This window comes from Amblyraja radiata, chromosome 7, assembly GCF_010909765.2.
Source record: "Amblyraja radiata isolate CabotCenter1 chromosome 7, sAmbRad1.1.pri, whole genome shotgun sequence".
Taxonomy (NCBI): domain Eukaryota; kingdom Metazoa; phylum Chordata; class Chondrichthyes; order Rajiformes; family Rajidae; genus Amblyraja; species Amblyraja radiata.
In genome coordinates, this window is record NC_045962.1 from 16,921,189 (window position 1) to 16,940,451 (window position 19,263).

Sequence of the window (19,263 nt, forward strand, 5' to 3'; positions counted from 1 at the left end):
TTAGGAATAATACCATAATTATTGAAATCATCTAAATTCCACATGAAACAATTCAGGAAATTTACAATGCACAAAAATATTGATTTTTAATGGTTCAATGGTTTGCTAAACAGCAGTTAAGGATTGGTATACCACAAAAAAACTCAGACTTCATCTAACTAAAGATACAGTTTTCAGATATGTTAGTGGTATTACTTCATAAGGAGCTTGAAATAATATCAGTTATTAATTTTAGCCAAATTCAATGAAAGCTGCAGAGTGTGGCCTATGAAGATGTGCTGGATTACTGACAGCTTTGGTACTTCTGCATTAAAGTATGCCTGTACAAACTTAATCAATGTTTATCAGTTTCATATTTTAACAATGGCAAACACCAGGAGGTTTTGCCATGATTACTACTGCAAAATCTGAACCGACAGTTCATGCATGCTGATTTTGTAAGCTACTATATGTATTGATATTGTGGAGCAATGCAGTTGACAGCTGTAAATTGAAAGTATTTTAACACTATTTGGGGGGTGGGAGATTGCAACCTTCACGTGGTCCGCCCTGTTTCGATGAATGCAATTAATCTGGCGTGCACAATCAATTAAGATCAAATAGAACAAGTTGTCCTACAACTTTAGGCTGTGCACGCCATACGCAAGAAGAAGAACACTATTTGGCATATTAATTGAACAGTAAATAATGATATTACTTTCATTTCCCAGCACAAATTGTGTGTCGGTAAATATTTTAAGTACCATTTATTTTTAAATCTTTGGAAATATGAAACTGGGTTACATAATTACCTGATGTTAGCCTGAAAAGATAACATTGCCTGTTTACAATAGAGATACTAAAATGATACTCAAGTTCTGTAATGAGTTAACTGATATATTCGTGTCACTCATGTCTCAAAATGTTTAGGTATCATGACCAAATATTAAAACTCAAGTTACAGAAAATAAATATAAAGGTGTAGATCTTACATTATCAGTTAAATTTAAGACTAGTCATTTTGCCTGGTCAAGTATATTTAAGTGATTTCTGTCTAAATTGGTTTGTAGTAGCCGCTGTAGGGGTTAGTATTTTCTAGCTGTTTGTGGGGAAAGAAAACAAAACAAATATGCAACTATCGTCATTTTAAATGTATATATCTATATAACTGATATAACTATCCTCCATTTTAGTTATTATTTTGAATTAATGGAACAAACAGCTTCAAATATTATAGCTCTTTACCTTCCTGGATACATTTACAGAAAAATAACAATGACACCTAATCTACCATGTTTTGCAATAATCTGCTACATTTATCAGAGGCCTTTTCTTTATGATTTTCCATCTTTGATATTCTAGACCCAAACTGCATTGCTCTCTTTGGGAGAACAGCAGATGCAGACAGACCCAGTTCTTTTGCAGCTGCCCGTAGAAGCAGCTTCTCGCCAATCCCACGAGCTAGAGTCAAATCTGCTTTTTCCCAAACAGGAAGCGAGTTTAGAAAAGAAACAACTGTTTCATCCAAAAATGGAAACCTGAAATGATACAAATATTAATAATTTTATTTGTATATAGAATTTCTTGGTCACATGTTACTTTTACAATTTTTCCCTTGTTCAATATGAAATATCACTGGTCCTAACAAAGGCTGGTCATTTTATTTTACAACATAATGTACTGGCAACTTGAATTAATTTAGTACTCGAATACAAAATGTTGCCAGGACTAGAGGATGTGAGCTATAGGGAAAGGTTGAGTAGGCTGGGACTCTATTCCTTGGAGTGCAGGAGGATGAGATTATTGAGGTGTATAAGATCATGAGAGGAATAGATCGGGTAGATGCAGAGTCTCTTGCCCAGAGTAGATGAATCGAGGACCAGAGGATAATGGTTAAGATGAAGGGGAAAAGATTTAATAGGAATCTGAGGGGTTACTTTTTCACACAAGGTGGGTGTATGGAATAAGCTGCCAGAGGAGGTAATTGAGGGACGGACTATCCCAACATTTAAGAAATCGTTAGACAGGTGCATGGATAGGGCAGATTTGGAGGGATATGGACTAAACGCGGGCAGCTGGGACTAGTGGAGCTGCGACATGTTGACTGGTGTGGTCAAGTTGGGCCGAAGGGCCTGTTTCCACACTGGATCACTCTAAGACTCTAAAAGCAGTGAAAATTCCGAGTACTCAGATAAACCAGATTGGGAGAGGGATGGAGAATTAAAGTGGTCTGTCACTGCACAAGGCCTAATGTAAGACCTTGTCTTCTGTCAGGTCTTCTCCTTATTGATTTGTCCAGCTTCAATCAATTTCAGATTTCTAGCATCTGCAGTTTTTTTTTCATCTTTCTTTGTCTGCGTCAGAACTGGCCATTTCTGCTGTAAATCACTGTTGTGAGATATTGGCTCCATTTCTCTCTCCAATGACTCAATTATGACTTGCCATGCATGTCCTATAGCCCAGCTATCTGCACATATTAAGCTTTTTTGGTTGCATTACCACTGCCCATCTACCCCTTTAACCAGAGGTTGACACATCCCATCTCCCTCCACTTTACCTGCAGCTCAAAACTAACTTGCTTTCTCTTTCCTAGCCTGATGAACCAACCTGAACGGTTTCTTTTTCCACAGACGTTGCCTGATTCGAGTGTCTCCAGATTATGGAAAGTTGGCAAAAACTAACCTTGCTTCTTTCCCGTGATCCCCAATGACTCTGTCATCTCTTCCAAGGTTACGCGAGGAGATGCGACCAAGTTCCATCTCCAGTTCTTTGACCAGGCCTTCAAAACCTGACATTTTGTAGCATATGCGGTGACGAGAATAACCTGCAAGTTGTTCATCAGCACCGATTCCAGTGAGCACTACCTGAAAGCAAACATTTATACAGCTTTTATTCCCAAATATACCATCTGATAAATGAAAATCCACACACAGCCCATTCATGAAGCAAACTCTATACTCTGATTGTTTTGAAATCCTGATGGTTTAGCATCCAGCTCAGTGGGGTCACTGATTCCTATGCTCCTATTAACACACCAGCTTTTCTGAAGCTTTATGATACATGCAACATCCAAAAGTGAATAAGCGAGTTCAGTATTCCGACTGCGCATGCCCAGGTCATAGGTCACTCGCTATAAACATTGTTGGGAGCTGAGCTGCTGTGTGTGTACAGACTTTAGTTTCATCCGTATTTTCCAGCTTTGATTCTACTAGGTAAGAAAATACTGCTTTCAAACTAAGAATTAGTTGTATTTATTGTTCTTTTGTACTAAGCTACGATGATTTTGTTGTTTTTATCGCTTCATGCTTCGGTGAGTGAGCAAGTTCGTGCTGCTGCGTGTGTGCAGGCCGGCTTTTCCTCCGTGGTCGAGGTCAGGCCCGGGTCTCCGGCGCTGCTAAGTTGCTGCTGGGCTGTCCCCTTCCCCTCGTTCCTGTCCAGCCCCGGCATGCAGCCAGAGTGGGGGGGGGGGGGGGGGGGCGTCGGCTGCACCTCTCCTTGTCCAGTGACTATCGGTTGGCCCCCTCTGTGCCGGCGGGGACCAAGCGCCGGTCATCAGCGGGGATGCACATGGGAGGGGGGGGCTGCCGGGGCGCAGCGGGTCAGGCAACATCTTTGGAGAAGGGTCTCGACCCGAAACGTCACCCATTCCTATTCTCTGGGGATGCTGCCTGACCCGCTGAGTTGCTGCAGCGTTTTGAGTGTATCCCCATTGATAGCTGGTGCTCGGCTTTCGCCGGCTCCGGTGGGGTTGGCCGGCGACCGCTGGGTGGGACGGGGGGTGCGGCCGGCGGTCCCCGACCTGTCGGGGAGTGCGTTCCTTGGGAGTTGGAACAGGGTTGGGCTGGAGTTGTCGCTTCTTCTCCGCGCTGGCTGTGGGCCTGGGGCCGCCACTGCTCCGGGCCGGTGTCCCATCAGTCTGGGGCTGCCCGGTGGAGCAGGCGGAGTTGAGCTGGGGTTGGCGCTACTTCTCCGCGCTGGCTGTGGGCCTGGTGCCGGAAGAGTCCCGTCGGTCCGGGATCGCCCGGACGTCTCTGGCCGCCCACACAGGCGGGGATGGGACACTCGAGGGGGAAGGGGAGACAGGGACGGTCCAGTGGTGGTCCGGCAGCTCTTGCGGTGTCGGGAACCAGGGTTGAGTCATGGCTGCGGACGAGGTGCGAGTTTGTGTGCGCACAGCAGCCGAGAATGTCTCTCCGCCGGTCCAGTCTCTCCCCTCTCTGACTCGTATCTGCCCCCCCCCCACCTCTCTCGCTGTTACACCCCGCTCTCCCACTACCTGGCACCCCCGTTCCTCAGATTAAATATATTTTTACACATAAATGATGAATAAAGATAAGAATTTATACAGTTTATACAGCCATCGCTTCGTTCGCTTTTTCTTTATCGCAAATCACCTTTAACAAATCCCATGATTCCTTGCGTTTTTCGGAATACCGAACTCGCTTATTAAAAAATGTCGTATTAATTGGAATAACAAAGAAACCTGCCAAGATAGTATAACTGCTTACCTTTGCAGTACTGATATAGGGCTGTGTTCTGTCTCCATTACTGGTGTTGATACCAATGCCTCTTGCAGCAAACCACACTGCACAGCCAATGCTGTCGTCTAAAACAGTGTCCAGAGGTTGTACCAATTGACTAATCCGGTGTTGTCTCCTCTCTTTCAGTTCCTCTAAAGTGACATTAATTTCTATAAAATTCCAACATCTGGAAGGATTTATAACTTGCAATTCTTTTAAACCTGACCGTCCAGTGATTCGGTCAGGCACGTTAAAAGCAGTCCTCTCTTCAATACTGCCACTGTCATTTTTTGACGTCTCTGCATCTGATACACCCAAAGTATTGGTTTGCTTTTGCTTTTGCTTTTTCTTTGAGATCTTCTGCATTTTCCTCTCCCGCTGCTCAAAGGCTACATTCAGTAGGTCAATAGGCTCATCTGGTGGAACATGACGGTCAGCCAAGGCAGACAGAACCATAGAATCAACACCCCCAGAAAAAAGAATGGCTATTTTTGCTTTATCAGAATCCATTGCATGAGCTACAGAATCAGATGGATTTTGGTTTCTTTGTAAAGAAAGCACTCGTCGTCTAACAGATTCACTTAAAACATCAATAAATTGATGGACTATTTTTTTCCTGTGTTGATCTGAAAGATACATGTCAATATTTATTGCACAAGACTTCTTATCTGTACCTGGATCTGGAATACTGCAATTCATAGGAGTGATGGGGGCTGTGGGGGAAAGCTTGGATTCATTCAAAAGCACAGAAACAAAATTAGGAGGTTCTTCAGTGAACTGAGCTTCCAGGTGAGAAGTCGAGTCATGTTCATTTGAAATATGTTTCCATGGATACCATGTTATTGCCAGCGAGCTGGCATTGGGTTGTTTCTGTAGGTCAATTTTATAAAGTCCACGTGCTGGCACCTCACGCCAAGGAACACTTGCACAAGTTGAGAGAGAAGCACTCACTGATACAAGGGTAAAGTAAGGATTATTAAACTGCCATAATAAACTCCGCCGGCCAAAATAGTCTCTGCCAAACCACAAGCAGTGAGTGGATGGTTGGTAGTATATAAAAGTCCATGGTCCTCGAATGGATGAAAAGACAGATAGAATGGCTTCTTCGTTGTTACATGAAGACAAATGCTGAAGGATAACCCGAGTGTCATTATCTTCAGGTTTAATTTCAATACTACCTCCAAACACCTCCCCATTCCAAAGGAGGAGATTGCCCTGAGCATCTTGCATGGGCTGTGGATTCAGGCATCCTCTCATATGCAGCACGTGACCGGAAAAGCAACAATTATAGCCCAGCTCAGGCACCACTCTGGATAATTGTTGACTGCAGTCAGGACCTCTCCGTTGAAGGCTTTCGAGCACTTCCTCTCCCAAAATAACAGGAACATCGTGAGGAGCTAAAGCTAACACACAACAAATTCCACACATTTTGTGCTTTTTAATTTATCCATATCAATTAATAGCATATATTTTGCCACTGCTTTGATTACTTCTTCACTTTCTCCGCAGTTTCCAGTTCCTGGTATTCCTTTTTCATTTCATCAAGGGAACCTGTAAAATTTCACTGTTAATTAGATTCTTTGGAGAGTATATCTAACCTTTTATAGCAAAGCAATACAGTACACATTTCGCCAAACCCTTTCGCTTGGTCCGTCAAGGCCTACCAGATCTCCCGGTTGCTAACCACTTTAACTCCCATTTACAGTGACCTTTCTGTCCTGGGCCCCCTCCATTGCCAGAATGAGGCCACATGCAAATTAGAGGAACAATACCTCATATTCTCGTTCAGTAGCTTACAACCCAAAGGTATGAACATTGAATTTCTCCAATTTCAGGTAACCTCTAAGAACAGCCTCTGTCCTCCTGCCCTTTCTCACCCACACACTCGCCCCTGTGCCCCACCTGGACGCACCTAATCCCCCCCCCCCCCCATTACATTCCTTCCTCTGGCTTCACAAATCACAAATCTTAAAACCCTTTGGTCTCACACCTTGTTTTATTAATCTCTGGCCTTTGTCCAACAATCCCCCTATCAACCCCCTCCCCCTCACCTGTTTACACCTATTACCTGCCATGCTTTACCCTGCTCCGCCTCTATTCCAGCTTTCTTTCCCACCTCTTGCTACAATCAGTCTGAAGAAGGGTCCCAACCCGAAACATCACCTTTCATGTTCTCCAGGAATGCTGCTTGACCCACTGAGTTTCTCCAGAACTGTGTGTCTTTTTTTTTTAAATCACTTTCACAGAAAATTTAATGCAAAGTAATATCAAATTGATTTAAGCTACATAATTATTTTATAAGGAAATTTGCAGTTTAAAAAAAGTTGGGGAAAATAGAAACTACCATCTTATTAAATTTATGATTCACACAAAAGAATAGGCAATACTTTTCACAGGCAAAAGACTTGCACCAAAGCTGGAAGTATAATAAATAAATTCAACACCAAGTCATGAGCAGAGCATTATAATCAGGAATATAAACACATTAACATGAATAGGAAAAAAAAATGACCAAATATTGTAGTGATTACTCAGCTTGTTCCGCAGATTTAGATATTTAAACACCTTTTGTGTCCAATATAATTTAGAAAAAAAATAGGTGCAGGAGTAGGCCATTCGGCCCTTCGAGCCAGCACCGCAATTCAATATGATCTTGGCTGATCATCTAAAATCAGTACCCCGTTCCTGCTTCCCCCCCCCCCCCCCCCCACATCCCTTGATTCTGTTAGCCCTATGAGCTAAATCTGACTCTCTTGAAAATACCCAGTGAATTGGCCTCCTGTGGCAGATAATTCCACAGATTCCAAACTCTCTGGGTGAAAAGTTGTTCCTCATCTCAGTCCTAAATGGCCTACCCCTTATTCTTAAACTGTGACCCCTGGTTCTGGACTCTCCAAACATCGGGAACATTGTTCCTGCTTCTAGCCCTGTCTAGTCCTTTAAGAATTTTATAAGATAAGTTTCTATAAGATACCCTCTCGTCCTTCTAAATTCCAGTGAATACAAGCCATTTCTAAGACATTTATAACAGATCATTAATTTTCTGAAAAATGTTATTAACTGCCTGTTACATTTATATAGGTTTCAAAGCAGTTAGGTACAGGAGAAAATTGGATTATTTATAACCTGCTAGATTTAACGTAGACCATGTCAAGATTATAATTCAGTACCACTGAGTAATAAGATATTGAATTTCACATACTACATACAGCATCCCTGGCAGATGTAATAGCCATTCTTGAAGATGGCTGAAAGAGAGTTAAGGAATTGAGCAAACAGAAACGCATTTTTGAAACTGTGGATGAAAATTTAAGTGGAAGAGGGAATGCATGTTACACAAGTCTTAATAGATTTTGTTTTACCAATATAAAAATCAAGGAAATTCAGATTTTCCACCATTGTAATTTGTTCATCACCTTCACCCACCACATTTTACGAAGCACTCTCAAAATAACTTACCTTTACATTCACTCAGAGTCTGTGATCGATTTGCTACGAATAATATATTGCTATTGCGCTGCCTCTTATACACTTCCTGAAAAAGAATGGGTAACAATTATCAACACAAAATGATTCATAGTTTTACTTTTTTTAAACAGCCATTTTGTTCTATGTAAGTAGCTGGCCTTTTAAAGAACTTTATTTAAATCTATTTTCCTTAAATGTGTTGAACTATGTTTCCACAATTCTTTTAAAGAATAGAAAATCAAGTTTATTACGAAATCCTCCCCCACCATGTCTGAAGAAAATTCCATCAGCTGAATATACAGTATATTGGTGTAAAAAACTGAATAATAATCTTGTTCCTCAAAATCTCTCCAGTATTGTAAAAAAAAAACACATATACAAGGAGAGATGGCTACACTCGTTTTCATTACCTGCATTCACTCTTTGCCACCAATAATGGTGCACTGTGGCTGCAGCCTCTCCCATTTACAAGATGCAAAGCCCTTTCATCTTGCAACTCCCATGTGCCTCAGAAATGTTGCAGCTTCTAGCAGCAGGAAGGGCAAGCTCAGCAAGCACAAAGAAACATCATCCACCTGAGATTCCCTCTAAATCATCACAACCATTTGGGTCAAAACCCTGGAACACTCCAAGAAATGCATTGCAAAGGATTGTTAATGGCTCAAGAAACCTGGCTCGCCAAAACTACCCAGGGTAATAATTGTTGGTGTTGCCGGCAATTATTACAACATGTGAATAAAAAAGAACATTTGGGGATAAAGTTGATGCTATCCAGGAGTCACACGTTATAGGAAAGTTTCATGAAACTGCACAAAAGCAACCATTTAGCCTACTATTCCTGTGCCACACCTTTGAAAGGCAATAGTACAAGGTGAATTTACAGAACACTTTGCTTTATGTGTCGAATAGGTCAGGAGGACACATTATTGGCAACAATGCTGAATACAAGATTCCTTATGCCAGTTTACCCGCCATACAAAAATCTGATTAATTTACTTATTTTCCCTCCACCCTTAAAATTATAACCATCTGTGGATATGTACAATTCTGAAATGTGTTGTTTAACCTTTGGCAATGTGCACCATAGACCATGACAATCGATTTTTCTTCAGAGACCTACAAACTTTGCAGATACAATCTTTTGAAATTTAACCTGATTTTTTTTCTTGTCTGAAGCCAAAGGACTCAACAATTGTTCTCATCAAAGTCCATGCAATGGCCGTACATCTGGATTATCAGATCATTCCAAACATTTTGTAGTTTGGAGAATTTTCCTGGTGTCTCTTCTAAATTCAGTTATTGCAAATTTCATATTGTTTACCATCTTTCTGAGCAGCATCATCAATTTATAAAATTTCTTAATGTTATAGAGTATCATTGTGGTTGTGACAGAATTTAATTTTAAAGAACTTTAACCTAAGATTGATTTCATTAACTTACCCGATTTGTTTTCAGATTGGTGAGTTCATCAATGAGAACAATTTGTTCTTTTATCTATGGAAAAAAAAATTACACTGAATGACAACGGGATCAAAGAATTTCAGTTGTATGTATGCGGCAGTTTAGCTTCCCAAATTCCCTCTACCTTGTGCCTTTCTTGCTTGAGGCATTCCTTAAAAAAAAATCCCTGACCAAGCTCTTGGATTTTTTTTTCTTGAATTTTAACTTACATTGCTTAATATCAAATTGAATTTGCAAATTCACCAGTAAACTGCCCAAGAAAATGTTATGTTACAATATTACATAGATACATAGAAAATAGATGCAGGAGTAGGCCATTCGAGCCAGCACTGCCCTTCAATATTATCATGACTGTTCATCCACAATCAGTACCCCATTCCTGCCTTCTCCCCATATTCCTTGATTCCGCTAGCCCAAAGAGCTCCATCTAACTCTCTTTTGAATGCATCCAGTGAATCAGCCCCACCGCCTTCTGAGGCAGAGTATTCCACAAATTCACAACTCTCTATTAAAACTACCATGTAAGAAGCAGCAACATTCTATGTTAAAAAAACATGCAACAACCGAGCCACAAGGTTTGTTGAATTAAATGCACAACCAGAACTATTTCAAACAGTCCTGATACAGGGCTTCAACCTGAACATCAACAATTCCTTTAACCTCAAACCACTACCCCACAGATGCTGCTCAACCCACTGAGTTTCTCCACTATTAAAATAGAGACAAGGAACTGCAGATGCCATAATCTTGTGTAAAAGTCAAAAAGACAATAAACTCACTTGACTTGACTCTTGAAATTGCTGGAGGAGCAGAGCAGGTCAAGCAAAACACATGGAGAAGATCATGGATCAGCAACGTTTCGTGCCCTTTCTTTCGAAACAGGTCTAGCGTCTCACATGGAATACCCGTCTTCTAGGTATGCTACAAAACTTACCTTCAGCGTAACTGGCCGTGTGCGCGATTTTGGCGCGTTTGGCGGTGGGGGCGGGGTTAAAACGGGGTTTTTGCCCGACCTGGTCCTGAATTATATTTGTTGGGAGTGCAAGATGTTGCTAAAGAATCGTTCCTACGGCCGTTCTGTGTGTTTTTAAAAAAATTTCACCCGACAAGTTAATCGCTGGAATGATTTTTAAATCAGCTTCTGAAGCCGTCAATGCCGACAACTGGGACGGATTTTATGGAGGACCAGGTAAAAGAAAGTTGTTTATTTTTATGTATAAAAGTGTTTCTTAAGATGTATTTAATTCACATTTTAAGTTGTGAAACGGTGTTTTTTCCCCCCGAAGAACCGGCAGTGTATTTGCTGCCGATATGGGGGACTAAATTCACCGCATCCTGAACGTTCCAAATGGTCCCGTTCCAGTAAAACCCACTCGCAAGCTAAATGGCCATTAATTTACAGGTATTAAACATTAAATTCCTTCCATTTGGCCTATAAACCCATAACAATGAGATTTTAAAATGATGTTATATTCTGAATTCTTGTGTGAATGTTATTTGGACACTTAGGCTATTTAAAAATGTTAATCTATTCTTAAGAAATGGATAGATGTTTAGATCTAGTAATTGAATTTTGTAATTAGCTACAATTAGGTAACTAACTAATTCTATGCTTTAATTTCAAGTAATCTAAGTAAGATTGTTTCATATTTGTTTCAGAATGCTTCAATCTATAATAACTGAAAATTTCTTTCAGTTCTCTTAAATTTTAAGAAAGTTATCGGCTTTTAAATGTTCTCGATCACAGCTTTTGTGTTAAGTCAATGAAAAAGCAATAGGGAGGTTTCACGGCAGTCGGGTCACGACCCATGACCCGTACTGTTGCTAGGCTACTCCAAATGGATTACACGCGATGTACTGCAGGTAGGCACTTACCATTGTTTCCAGCGTAGCGGGCCCGTTAAAACCCGCTGAAATTGTCAATTTTTGCGCTGTAAATAATTATGGAAATCGGGATAAGCGTGAGACATTTAGCATACTTCAGAATTCCAAAAGTGAGGAGAAATGACGGTAGCTGAAGGGACAACAACAGCCAGAGTGCTTGGCGAACATTGGCCGTTTGCTCACTGCATTTCATCAACAGCAAGGCATTATTTGTGTTTTTTCTTGATTCCTTTGGCATCTAAAACGTTTCAGAAGTGATAAATCTGGCTGTAATTTTTTTAAATCGCCCATGGTTCTCGTGGGTTTTTATATACAAAATGAAAACGCATCTGAAGAAAAATTTACAGCCAGATTTATCACTTCTGAGAATTTTTAGATACCAAAGGAATCAAGAAAAAACACAAACAATGCCTTACTTGATGAAATGCAGTGAGCAAACGCGATAATTCCCAATATTTTCAATGTTTACCAAGCACTTTAGCTGCTGTAGTCCCTTCAGTTCTCGCTTCTCTATACCTTCATTTCACTTCACGGAATTCTAAAGTTGGGTACATGTCTCTCACACTTACCCCGACTCCCACAATATTTTTCAGCGCAAAAATTCAACATTTTAGCGGTTTTTAACAGGTAGGAAAATACGCGTTTCTAGCATTAATAACATATACCGGAAGTGACGGATGTCTTCCAGTTGGATTTAGCGGCTCCGTGCTTCGAGCCCTATGACCCAGTGACCTTTCGTGCAACCCCCCTATAGGGAACAAGATGCCAATTTCCGAGTATGAAAATGGCCATAACTTTTTTAATACTGAAGATATGAAAATGAATTAGGTGTCAAATTAAACTTCTTTTTATGCTTTATCTGATGGGATAAATTAAAGACTTGATTTTTAAAATCTCAACATTTTGTAACATTGCTACGTCTTCTGAAAAAGGATTCCAACTCAAAACATCACCTGTTGCTGCCTGACCTGCTAAGAAGTTACTCCATCACTTGATGAGTTTCTGCAGCAGATTGTTTGTTTATTGCTTCAAATTCTAGCAGCTGCAGTCTCTTGTGTATCAATATTTGAAACATAAATATCCAGATCATCCCCTAAATCCGAGGAATTGATCCAAACAGATTATAGATCCATATTTTTTTTTAAACGGACACCAAATGCTGGAGTAACTCAGTGAGTCAGGACACGAGTTACTCCAGCATTTTGTGTCTATCTTGAATGTAAATCACCATCTACAGTTTCTTCCTACACAACAGGCCTCCCATGTGAAACATTAACCATGCATCTCTCTCCACAGGTGCTGCCTGACCTATTGCGTGTTTGTAGCATTTTCTGGGTTTATTTTAGATTTGGAGCATTGCACTTTTTTTCTTTGATAGTGAGATAAAAAGCAGTTTGCATCCTTGCAAGCAGCAGCGACTGCTGGGTCTGGGTCTGGGTCTGGGTTGCATTGGGATGATAACCATACCTGCTCGTTCAGCGCTTCCTTCCTGGACGCTTCCATCCGCTCACCTCCTGCACCCACCACGTGGGACACCCGGAAGCGCCCCCGGCCCACCTCGAGCATGCGCAGTGAAGGCGATGTGGGCGACGGGCGCCCCGGCCGCCACAGCGCCCTCGGCGGTCAGCAGGACGGGAGGATTGGGATGATAACCATACCTGCTCGTTCAGCGCTTCCTTCCTGGACGCTTCCATCCGCTCACCTCCTGCACCCACCACGTGGGACACCCGGAAGCGCCCCCGGCCCACCTCGAGCATGCGCAGTGAAGGCGATGTGGGCGACGGGCGCCCCGGCCGCCGCAGCGCCCTCGGCGGTCAGCAGGACGGGAGGAGTCATTACATCGGAGGCTGCAATGAAGCAGGAATATCCAGCACAGTCAATGTAAATGACCAATTTCAAGAGTCAAGAGTGTTTTATTGTCATATGTCCCAGATAGAACAATGAGATTCCAACTTATTGTAGGAATAGAAACTGAATTGTGTAATGGAACAAAGCCTCGTTGAGCAGCCTTTCTTCCGAAGTAGAAAGTGAAAATGCTGTAAGCACACAGCAGTTTGCAACGTACATAATAATGAACAGAGCTTCGCCTTTTCACCTTCAAGAGCTAACCAAATTTCGTTTGAACCTCATTTAAGGTTCAAATGACAATAAACAGCATTGTATTGTAACTAGGAACCAGAAAACAAGTTAATTTTAAGTTGATTGATGGGGTTTAGTTTAGTTTAGAGATTCAGCATGGAAACATGTCCTTCAGCTCACTGAATCCCTACCGACCAGCAATCCCCACACATTAACACTATCCTACATGCTATTCAAACAGATCCCTTACATTTGACCTCCCAATGTGCAACCACTCATCCATTTTTAGTTTAGGTTAGTATCTCGAAACAAAACTAAAAATGTGTGAGGTGACGCACATTGGGAGGTCAAATGTAAAGGATCTAGTTTGCATTGGACCTCCGTAAATGTGACAATGATAAATCTAAACACAAACCTGAACTTTGTCCAAGAACTCATCTCCTTTGATGCCCATTGATGCATGATACAAACTCAGGATTCAATAAAAATAAGTTAAGTTAAGAATTGTTTAAGTTATTAAGGTAACAGAATAAATAAAAAATCTTCTGAAGAATGTAATGTATTTATAAAAGGTATTAAACAGATTGCATGTTAAGGCATGCCCGTCTTAGCTGCTCCGGATATCAATCCATTATTTATGTTACAGCAGTATTGTTGAACAATGCACTCAACAGCTTGCCCAACAAATTCTCACATGTTACATCCAACACTTATATAATTGCATGTTCCCTGGATTATTTTCAATGTAATAATATTAAAAAAACATCACAAAAGCACCATGTAGCTTAAAGTGTCATGTTGCAATAAACCATCGTTGAAAATCCCTGACTACATTTTTGCATGAAATTACCAGACAGTATACCCTCTCAGTAACGGACCTGAGAGGATTTTGGTTATAACAGACTGCTTCCATTGCACCATCAGAAGTGATAGGAATAGAATTAGGTCATTTGGCCCATCAAGTCTACCCTGCCATTCAATCATGGCTGATTTATCTCTCTCTCCTCACCCCATTCTCCTGCCTTCTCCCCATAATCTCTGACTCCTGATCACGGATCGATCTATCTCTGCCCAAAAATTATCCACTGACTTGGCCACCACAGCCTTCTGTGACAAAGAATTCCACAGATTCACCACCCTCCGACTAGAGACATTTCTCCTCATCTCCTTCCTAAAACACCATCCCCCCACTTCCACCCTTTACCCAATTAACTACTTCCGTTAGCTGGAGCTTAGACGGCGAGCAGCATGAAGGTGGCATGTGTACCAGACCCATCCCTGCCGCACCGCATGTGGGGCATGGGGCTCTGAGACTCTCTGGTCTTTGAATTCCCTCCTGTTTACACCCACCCCCAATGCCTTGTTTTTTTCTGTCCTGGTCTTGGGTTAAACTTTACCGCACCCCCCCCATGCCTTGTTTTTTTCTGTCCTGGTCTTGGGTTAAACTTTACCCCCCCCCCCTTCACTCGGTTAAAGTGTACAATAACGGACATCATTTCCCGCCACCCCCCCACCCAGTGGTCCATCATTACAAAGGTTTTTCCTGTATATATGTCCACTCCTTATTTACAAGGAATTCCAGCCAAAATAGAGAGAGGGGGATGGAAAGAGTGAGGGGAAGCAGGGCAGGAAATTAATCGTGCTTCCTCAGTAACAATGAAGGGCTGTGCCCCTGTGTGAACCTGGACCTTCTTCTCACTATTGCTCGACGTTGGAAATAGAGCCTATTGCCTGAGTTCACCTTATTATAAGTGCCAGTGTGGTAATCGCTAATCTGGCATCATAAACGATGCACAGTGTTAAATATTATATGTGTTGGGATTTGTTTAGCAACTGAGCTGCTGCGAGCTGGTGTACAGTTTAATAATTGAATATTTAATTACTGCAACATAATGAGTGGATTAGAATCTGCTTCAGCCTAAATGGGCATGTCGCAACATGATTTTTTATGACTTTTAAAAATAGTTTAGATTGTTCAAGAGGCTTTGCTTTAGTGTAGCAACTTAACAGCTCATAAAATACCAGAAATAAAATATCCCTTTAATTTGGAACAAGTGTGATGTGCAATATATGTCCATGGACAATAAACATGCCTTCAACATGGGTCAGTCTGTTAATGATGGTTTCATGCCATTCCCTGGTCCGTGTTGCATTGGATTACGAAGATAGTGGACTCAAGGGGGTGACAATAAAAACATCTAATTTAGATTTAGTTAATTAGTTAAATCTGGAATAGTATACTGCCTAGGACTAGGAGCATTCAGGGGAATTTAAACATGGTTGCTTTTGGAGCCACATATTTAATAGATAAATTGCACACATATACTTATACACATGTTCATTGGGGGTGGGGTGGCAGTGGTGACAGAGGGTCTGCTTGGCCCGACATTCCTGCACCAATTTTCTATGAATGATTCATGAAAGTATCTTCCTAAGGACATCTCAACAGCAACTCAGAATGTTCAATAACGTGGCTGTCAGAAATGCCCACATACTAATAGTGAATCAAAAGCATTTAATTCTAATTCTTCAACACCTTTGATTTTCTTTGAAAGCAACAATTATGTGGTAATATTTATCTAAATATAATAATAATAATAATAATAATAATAATAATAATAATAATAATAATAATAATAATAATAATAATAATAATAATAATATTTATAATTATAATTATTATTATTATTATTATTATTATTATTATTATTATTTTTATTTAATGGGAGCCTTTCAGACATCTCAAGGACACCTTACATAGTAATCGGAATAAAAATATATAATCGGAATAGAACAGGTAAAAAATACATCACAGAGACACAAATTAAAAACAGAATTCAATCCAAAAACAGAAAATCAAAAACACAGTGTGAAGTTAGAGCAGCGGCAGCCAAAGCGCGCCAGCGTCCACTCTCTCTTCACGGCAGCCATCTTGGACACAGACCTACAGGACTACAATTAGACAAAAAAATCATCCCCCCACAGTGGATAGCACTGTGGAGGAAGGCACAATGTCCAGTCCCCACCCCATGTTCACCCCAAAGTCAGGCCTATTGAGGCCACCGCAATTGCCTCTACGGAGGCCCGATGTCCCTGGCCGTTCTCACCGGTCTTGCCCCGGCGTCGGGAGAGTCCTTTCGGCGGCTGGGCCACCTGGAATGGCCGCTTCCTGGTTGGAGCCCGCGGCTGCCGAAGCCGACAAGGCCGCGCCGGTTTGGAGCTCCCAGGCTCCCGATGATAAAGTCAGCGCCGCCTCTCCGCACTGCCGCCTCTCCGCACTGCCGCCTCTCCGCACGCCGCCTCTCCGCTCCGCAGACCCGCAGCCCGGAGATGTTGCTCTCGGCGGTCCAGCTCGCCAGAGCTGAAGCGCGTCGCTCCAGCGCGGCGACCCAGGCAAGGCGTTGCCCGCTCCACTCCGCTCCACTCCGCTCCGCTCCAGCGCTCCAACGCTGTGCCGCCGCCGAGTCCGAGGTGCTGGGCGGTCCCCGCCAGGAAACGGCGCTCCAAGCCCGCAGGTAGGCCACGAGGACGGGTCGACGGGCAGCCCGGAGAAAAGGCTGCCACACCGACCAGGTAGGGACCTAGAAAAAAAGTTACACCTACCCCCTCACATTAAAAGACCATATCCCCTACAAACAAAAAAACAGGACTCACTAAAAACTATTTAAAAAACGAATTTAAAACGGACGGCTGCTGGCTAGCAGCCGTTCACCAAGATTGCTCCTCCTCTAAATATGCGTGATTGTAAAGATTTTCTAATGTACAATTACACATTCCTGAAATCCAATGATTCCACATTTCTTATCCTGAGTATTAGGAGAAGTTTAGCTTTTTGTGGATTATTGTTGTACAGTTAATTAAAAAGGGATTAAATGCTGTTGATCATTTCCTAATCCAGTGAAAATTACTGTTTAAAAGGACAAATTATTGAGGGTAAAGGGCCTGTCCCACTGTACAAGGTAATTCAAGAGTTCTCCCGAGTTTCCCCTGATTCGAACTCGGTGAATTACGGTAATAGCCGCTCGTAGGTACTGGGGCTCTCGTGGACATTTTTCAACATGTTGAAAAATCTTCACGAGTCTTCATGAGCTTATCGCGTTTCCCAAGTAGGGTGCACAACCTTTTATCCGAAAGCCTTGGGACCATCACTTCTCGGATTTCGGAATTTTTCGGATTTCCGAATGGAAGATTTTTAGCGTAGATTAGGTAAGTAGCGCGGGCGGCTTGAAAAGTCTGGAGCGGCTGCCTCATCCCTGGAGACCGGGGAATCATTGTAAATCATTGCTTAAATGTTAGTCAGTTAGTTTGGAGGGATTTTATGTGGTGGGGGGGGTGAAGGGGGAAACTTTAATTCTTAGTCCCCTACCTGGTCGGAGAGGCGGGGAGCGGGCAATGCCTTACCGGGTCACCGTGCAGTAAGCTCCGGAGCGCTTTGGCCGCCGACTCCCAACATGGCGGAGCTGGGGCTGTGGGCGTCCGGCCGCGGGCGACGCCAGTTGTAGCTCCGACCCCGGCAACTCTACCCCTGGCTGCGCGGCGCTCCAAATCCAGCGCGGCCCGCGGCCGGACTGCCCGCAGCCCCAGCTCCGCTATGTTGGGAGTCGGCGGCGTCGCAGCGCTGGGATACCAGCGGGGAAGCAGGCAATGTCCTTACCGGGTCGCCGTGCGGTAACTCCGGAGCGCTGTGGCCGCCGACACACAAAATCCGCGCTGGATTTGGAGCGCCGCGCAGCCAGGGGTAGAGTTGCCGGGGTCGGAGCTACAACCGGCGTCGCCCGCGGCCGGACGCCCGCAGCCCCAGCTCCGCCATGTTGGGAGTCGGCGGCCACAGCGCTCCAGAGCTTACTGCACGGCGACCCAGTAAGGCATTGCCCGCTCCCCGCCTCTCCGACCAGGTAGGGGACTAAGAATTAAAGTTTCCCCCTTCACATAAAAGCCCTCCAAACTAACTGACTAACATTTAAGCAATGATTTACAGATGTTTAAGTGTCTCCCCAGTCTCCGGGAAGGAGGCAGCCACTACAGTAGTACAGACCTGGGTTGACCGTGGGTCGTTTCGGGTCAAGTTTGGCGCCAAACGCGAGCTTTGGTGTGCAGACGTCATCCTGGAAAAAATGTCCGGTTTTCTGAGCTTTTCGGTTTCCGGAACTCCGGATAAAAGGTTGTGCACCTGTACCTGCCGTTAGCGTTATGAGCCGCTAAGAGACTACCCGAGCTCCGACGTACCCGCTACGTACATTCTACGTGCTTACCACGAGTTTGATTTTTTTTTAAACTCGGGAGAGCTCTTGAATTACCTCGTTCAGTGGGACAGCCCCTTAAGTATTTTCAATGTAAATTATCACTCTGCCAAACACTTCAAAAATGTTTTGTATATCTACGGCTACTAAAAAGTAATAAAGGCATCAAGATGGGAAATATATCAACTATTTGATAAGAATGAACAAGACATGATGAGTAAGTTTGCAGAGGAATGGGTAATGGAGTTTAATGCAAATAAGTACAAGGTGTTGCATTTTAGGAAATCAAAGCAGGGCAGGGCCTTCACAGTGAATGCGAGGGCACTGGGCAGTGGGAACTTGGAGCACAGGTAAATAGTTCCCTGAAAGTGGCATCACAGGTAAATAGGGTGGTAAAGATGGGTTTTGGTATGAAGGCAGATACAAAATGCTGGAATAACTCTGCGGGACAGGCAGCATTTCAGGAGAGAAGGAATGGGTGACGTTTCGGGTCGACACCCTTCTTCAGAATTTTGGTACATTGGCTTCATCAGTCAGGATATTGAGTAAAAAAGTCGGGATGTGATGTTACAGTTGTACAAGATGGTGGTAAGGCAATATTTAGAGCACTGCGTTCAGTTTTAACCCCCTGC

At 42.9% G+C, this 19,263-nt stretch overlaps 1 protein-coding gene across 2 annotated transcripts; it reads right to left on the minus strand.

Annotated features, from left to right (window-relative positions):
• Positions 1-14: 14 nt before the first annotated feature.
• asnsd1 (asparagine synthetase domain containing 1) lies at positions 15-13,069 on the minus strand. 2 transcript variants are annotated; one of them, XM_033023778.1, is made up of 6 exons: positions 12,971-13,069; positions 9,408-9,461; positions 7,959-8,034; positions 4,488-6,050; positions 2,662-2,843; positions 15-1,517 (listed from the first exon to the last, which is right to left on the minus strand). In XM_033023778.1, exons 4-6 carry the CDS (start codon positions 5,925-5,927, stop codon positions 1,262-1,264), a joined length of 1,878 nt encoding a protein of 625 aa, XP_032879669.1. In that variant the 5' UTR covers positions 5,928-6,050; positions 7,959-8,034; positions 9,408-9,461; positions 12,971-13,069; the 3' UTR covers positions 15-1,261. The 2 variants fall into 2 exon arrangements, with proteins under 2 accessions (XP_032879669.1, XP_032879668.1); XM_033023777.1 differs by lacking the exon at positions 12,971-13,069 and adding an exon at positions 11,304-11,333.
• Between the last annotated feature and the right edge of the window lie 6,194 nt (positions 13,070-19,263).